At 61.2% G+C, this 6,000-nt stretch overlaps 1 protein-coding gene across 2 annotated transcripts in view; it reads right to left on the bottom strand.

Moving 5' to 3' along the window:
• Window positions 1–354: 354 nt before the first annotated feature.
• The window catches only part of DCLK1 (doublecortin like kinase 1), a 211,403-nt gene continuing 205,757 nt past the window's right edge, over window positions 355–6,000 (bottom strand). The window contains exon 16 of one of the 2 annotated variants that reach the window (XM_090257975.1): window positions 355–1,949. In XM_090257975.1, coding sequence (XP_090114101.1) covers window positions 1,785–1,949 — 165 coding nt within the window. In that variant the 3' untranslated portion in view covers window positions 355–1,784. The remainder of the gene's footprint in view (window positions 1,950–6,000) is intronic. The other variant, XM_090257976.1, reaches the window with a different exon arrangement.

The raw sequence follows: 6,000 nt of genomic DNA, 5'->3' as shown, positions 1-6,000 counted from the left end.
TCCCCAAACCTGACCGAGTCGTGCCACTCAGTGATGCTCTGGGTCACTGCTTCAGGACCCTCTAAAAGGGGAAGCTCTCAACAAACCCCCACTGTTTACCTGTCAGGCCAACACAGACCAGAGAGACAACCCGACGTGTGGAAGAGCAAAAAAGGGCGAAAACCGCAATGCAAAAATCAGGACAGGTTAGCATCTTCAGATGTACACTAACACGGGCCGTCGTGTAGGAGGTGAAGAGTCAGAAGCAGCCATCGAAGACCAGGGGGACTTGAAAAGGAAGAGCTGAGTCTAGAAAGGGCGGAGACCTGCGGAATCGAAGCATATTCAAAACCCAGACAGTGAGCGCTCTTCAGACCCCAGACGCCCATGCGTGAGACGTCACTCGGCGGTCCTCCTGGGCCCTCGGCCGAGCAGAGCCGACCCCGCCTTCAGGCCCCACGGCCAGCCTCTCCCCTGGGCATCGCAGGACGCGCATTCCCGAAGAGACGCAGCGGTCCCCGGAGTGGGAGTGCAGGCGTCAGACAGGACCGGGCCCACAGGGGGGAAGAGGACACGTCCCTCCAGACAGCTAGAGGCTGTGGTCTGTGAAGAGGGCACCTTAGGAACGAACTTCCCGCTTGAGAGGCAGCTCCCTGTCCTCTGCTCCTGTTTTCCCCGGGGCGGAGATGCCACGTAGGGAACCAAAAGGCGCCCCTGTGGTGACCTGCCGAGGGTCTGGTTGCCTTGACACCCATTTTAAACACGTTCAGGGTCGTTTTCTCACTGTGCTTTCTCCTTGGCCAGCTCGCAATGCCCCTGGCGTCTGGCCCCCTGGGGCGCCGGCTCCCGGGTGCGGATTCCACCCCGGGTGTGGATTTCACGCTGAAGAGTTCAGCGCACGGAAAAGCAGGCGAGGAAAAGACCCAGATCTGGTTTCCTCTCTGTGCGCAATTCCAGCCCGAGAGAGCACCTGGCAATTTATTGCTCTTTTCCACCGGTGGCTTTTGTGGGTTTCATTTTCCTCCCGGAGCCGTCCCACACCAGACCCCCTCACCGAGCGTGACACAGGGTGGGAGACTTCCCGGGGTCTGCGCTGGCGCGAACAGCCGCTGAGGTGGAAGCAGCATTTCTGGGGCATCATCAGCACATCTTCATGAGGGACAGCTGGGAGGGAGGGGGCCCCATTTTCTTTCGGGGGCCAGGCTGTCTGCCCCAGACCCAGTTCCCTCCACTCGGACACTCACGGCTGCTGGCAGTCACGCCTCTCAGGAAAAGGTCCCTTTCTTAATGGGACTGTGAAGAAGAAAGAGGGGGTGCTTATGTCTAAATTGTAAACCTGCCACGTTCTCAACCCACAGGAAAGGACCAGCAAGCTAGCATTCGGGGGGGCCTCTCTCGTCCAGAGAGCTCAGCATCTCAAAACACTCCTTGATCTGAGGCAAAATCAAGACACATGTATGCACGTCCAAAGGCCTGGAAAACTCCCCAAGGGGCGTCCACGCAGTCCATGCACTCAGAGGGTTGCCATGTGCTTGTTACGCACGAGCCTGACGGAGGGAAAACGTCATTGCTTTTAAGTTTAAAAAAGGTGCCAAGTTCCCTTCACCCGCTGCAACCCCGTCAGCGGCCAGCCGCCATGGCCACGAGCCGCACGGCCGCGGCAGAGGTGCCAGAACACACACTCCCTGTCCGGCGTTCACGCGGTGAGTGCGGGGCGGGGTGGGGGGAACTGGTTTTACACGAGTGTGGGGAGACATCTCCGCGTCTCCGGGGGTGGCGCGAGGCCTCGGAGCACGCGGGCCTCGCTAAAAGGGCGAGTTGGGGGAGCGCACGGTCTCCGAGGAGCTGGGGGAGTAGTCTTCGGACTCGGAGTTGGGCTCGGGCGGAGCTGGCGGCGCCTCGTCGTGGGGCCTCACACCCGGGTGGCGTCCTCGTCGGAAAACCTGCCTCTCCTTATCAAGAGCGGTGGTCTGGCGGGGGCATAAAGTGAGAAAGAGGGCAGTTAGGCTGGAGGAAAGGGCACAAGACACGCACCCCGATGCTTCCCGGGGTCGGAAAGACAGGCTGGCTGGGTCAGCTGTCCCCGGAGCAGGCTCCGATTGGTGACCAAGATGGAGCTCCTGGTCGTGACCTGGGCAGGCGCAGGCAGGATGGAGGCTGTCTCGGGCCCTGCCTCCCCGCACCCCATCCAGACCCCCCCAGCTCCACATCTCTTGCCCGCGGGGCTCCAGGGTGGCCGGAGACCCCGGCACACACCCCAGGCCCGCGGGCTGATGCGTGAGGACCGGGCCGGCCTCCGTCCTCAGCACGCAGCTCTTGGCAGCTCTACGGTCATGACAAAAGGTGACGAAGCCGTCTGACAAGCAAACTGAGCCCAAGCCCATCCTGGTTTTACAGCGCCCTGGCTCCCAATTATCTCAGTATCTGCTGGCGAGGACATGTGGCCCTATCTGCGGGAAGAACTGTTGTAATTTGAATGAAACCAACACCAGAAACGGAAAACTACTCTGCTCGCAATGAAACAAAATGGAAACCCTCCCAAGGATTTTGCTGGACAAAAGTCATTGTCCTCGTGGTGGGCGGTCACTTATGAAACTGAGATTGGTTCTGTGGGTGTTCCAGCCGCAGGCCTCTCTGGCTTATCACCCCCACCCCCAGTCGTTCCCCGGGTGGTGTGCCCCGGCCAAGCTGTCGCAAAACGGGGAGCGGCGTGACCTCATCACAGATTTAGTGGGTGCAGGAGGAACGGGGCCACCACGGGACAACCCGACACGGGGTGTGCCGGTGCAGGTACAGAGCCTGAAGAGAAACAGAGGACCCACACAAAAGCTGTAGGCGTCCTGCTTTGAAAGGATGGAGCCTGGAGGTCGGTCGTTCTGCTTTTAAGAGACTACTTTTCCTCTACAGACCCAGCCCACCGTTTTCCCCTCTTGAAAATTTACTGTTCGCTTCTTCAAAGAACAGAGATAAATTTATAGCTGGCCTGGATCGGAGAACAAAGTGAATGCTAAGCCCCCCGCCTGACCGCAGGAGAGCGTCAGAGCGACGTCAGGGCCGGAGCGGGCCAGTGGAAGTCCCCAGAGGGACAGGGAAGAGGGACTGAGGGGTGTGCAGGGCCAGCAGGCGGGGTGGCCTTCAACGGGCCACGGCCACCTCGCGGCACCGCGGGCTCGGAGGGGAGGGCAGCCCTGCGTCCTCGGCTTCTCGCTCACTAGCGCCTGGACGATGGCTCAGTTACCGGCCTGTTGTTGAAATGTCTGTTTCCTTCTCCCACTTGTCAGAGTTTTAAGGACCCTCATCTGTGCAGTTCTGGGTCCTCTGCCCACTGAGTTTATGTGAGTTCCAGCATCATAAACCCAAATTCCTAACTTTATTTAAAATGCTGTAAAGTCACAACACATGGCTGTCGGCTTTCAGAGCAAACCGAAACTGTTCTGTCTGCGGAGAGCTGAGTGTTGGGAAGAGAACACAGACATGTATTTAGTCTGACTTACATAAAAACCATTCTGCAGTTAATCCAAGAGTCATATAAACTCTTCTCTTGCTCATAAAAAGAAAATAACTCGATTTCTGCCTTCTTGAGGAAGAAGAGAGCGCTTGGCGCTGGACTGGACGGAGCCTGTCTGGGGTGGAGATGGAGACCCACCAGGCTGGGGCCAGGGGTTCAGAGTCCCACTCTGCCCATCGCTGGCCGCGTGGACTCTCAGTTTTCAGGTGAGTGAGGAGCATGCTAAGCCCCCCCCCCAAAGGCTTCCTACGTGGCGAAGACCCCCAGGAACGGAAGGGTTTGTTTTCTTTACAACTGGACGCGAGACAGTGTTTTAGGAATAAGGAGCTGCAGGTCAGAGGCCAACCAGGCAAGGGAAGCTCACGTCAAAGCCTCTCTCAGGTCCTCGCCCCTCCTCACTCACACCGTCACCATGGTTACCTCCTCTCCCCACAACCTACTTGGTTACGCAAGCAACGCTCTGGGCGGTGGCCACAGAAACGGGCCACTTCTCTGCGGCAACCCTGCTCGCTGAGGCCATGGCCCACGGCCCTCAGCGTCCCTTTCCCTTCCCTCGTCCCTGGAAGGGCAGCCCCACTCACTTTTGTACTTGTCCCTCCGCCCTGTCCCTTGTAGCCACATCTGGCCACCCCAAGCCACGTTTCTGGTTCACAGCTGACCGGCACTGCCCTGTTCAGGCGCCCCCCCGTGCGCAGCCTCACCGGTGGCTTCTCACAGTTGTTTCTGGAAACGTATCACGGTGATCACGTGTCAGGCAGTTAGGGCGCAATGGTCGTCTCTGCTGGGTTTACAGACTCCCAGAATGGAAAGGGAATCGGTCAAGCACTCTGTCCAATGGGCTCCCTTTCCAGGCAGAGGCCCGGGCAAGCGAGGGACGTCCCCGCAGCTCATCGCTAGGGACAGAGCTGAGCGCTCCTGCGCCTGGAGTCCGCCAAAGCAGCAGTAAGCGGGGCTGCTCTCCTCCTCCGTTCCCAGCGGACTGAGCTGGGGAGCAGACACACCACAGGCGGCGGCCGAGGCCACAGCCGGGCTTCCCCGCGCCGCTGGCCTGAAAGCCCTGCCAGAATCTGCGCACCGGGGCCCACCACGTGTCCAGTCCCGTCCTGGACCTGCAAACGCCAAGGGAGGCCTGGGTCGGAGGACAGGGAAGCCACCCAGGTCCTTGCGATCTTCTCCAGCGCTGCCCAGCCAATGTGGCGCGCGCCCCACTGACCTGCTCTCCAGGGCGTCCTGTTTCCGGGCCTCTCCTCGCTGCTTCCAGCCCCACAGGCTGCCGTCTGCCTTAGGAGCGGCCTCCTTCCCTGTGTTCCCCAAACCCCGGTGCCGTCAGCGCCGTGTGTCCCGCCCACGACACCGCCGCCTGCCCTGCCGCTCTGCAGGTGGCACGGGGGGCCGGGGCCAGTCCCGCACGTCCCCTGTGCGCTCTCCACAGCCAGAGCACAACAGCTACTGGCAAAGGCGGTGGCTCTGACACAGAGGGACATGCAAGGGGGTCACAATTCTCCCTCCCAAGCACCTGGCGCCAGCCTATCCTATTCACAGGGGACAAGCCCGGCACCCTCGGGTCTGAGCCACTGACAACTCCTCCTCAGGTCCAGCTCTAACAGAGCACAAGTAACGTGCCCAGCGTCTGGTTCCTGCTACGACTCAGAACGACCCGCAACACCGGCTGACCCTCCGCGACGCCTCTGATTTGCTGGCACCGCGTCCACCTGCTCTGGCTGGGGTGGCCGGCCTCAGCTCCTCTTCGGTGTCCTTCCCGCCCCCCTCTGGGGCTCTGGTGACGGCGACCCTCCGCCCGCCTCTGAGATGGGGCCCGGCGGCGGGGGACCCAGAAGCAAACCCGAGCGTCCAGCGTTCCTGAGAACCCAGACCGGCAGGATGGGCAGCCAACCCAGTCAGCAGCACGCGGGGACTTGCGCTGAAACCCTCTGCTTGTGGTGAATCCAGTTCGGTGAGGAGGGCAGGCCCAGAGCTGTGTCCCCCTCCTGGCACCACGTGAAGCTCCGCACAAAAGCCAACGCCATGGCGAGGCAGAGCGCGGGCACAAAAAGGGACCGAGCTCTTCCCGCGCGCTGAGGCTGCCCTCCCTTACAGCCAGGCCCGACCTGGGACCCGGCTTCTTCCCCACGGCAAGCGTCCTGCTGGCTGACGCCGGCGGCTTTAGGGTTGCTTTCCTGGCAATCGAAGCGGCCCAAAAGGGCACAGCTGTGCGGGTCCCGTCCCCGCGCTCGGCCCTGCCCACGGCGCTCCCCAGCCCGCAAGGGCCTCCTCCTGCCTACGCCAGTTTCTCTCTTCCCCCAGAGCTGATCACGGGCACCTCCCGCGCACCCCTCTTCCTTCCAAGTTCCTCGGGCACGCGCCCTCCTGGCCAAACTACTGTCCCTCGTCGTCGCCAGGACTCCTGCGACCTTTCCTGCGCTGTCCCCCCACATCACGCCGGCCCTTCTGCAGTGGGATCGGAAACGCCTTCGCAGTCCCAGAATGCCTAGCAGACGGGGGTACACAGATTG

This window comes from Furipterus horrens, unplaced genomic scaffold (assembly GCF_987537825.1).
Source record: "Furipterus horrens unplaced genomic scaffold, mFurHor1.1.pri manual_scaffold_12, whole genome shotgun sequence".
Lineage (NCBI taxonomy): Eukaryota > Metazoa > Chordata > Mammalia > Chiroptera > Furipteridae > Furipterus > Furipterus horrens.
This window is presented reverse-complemented; position numbering and strand designations above follow the sequence as displayed.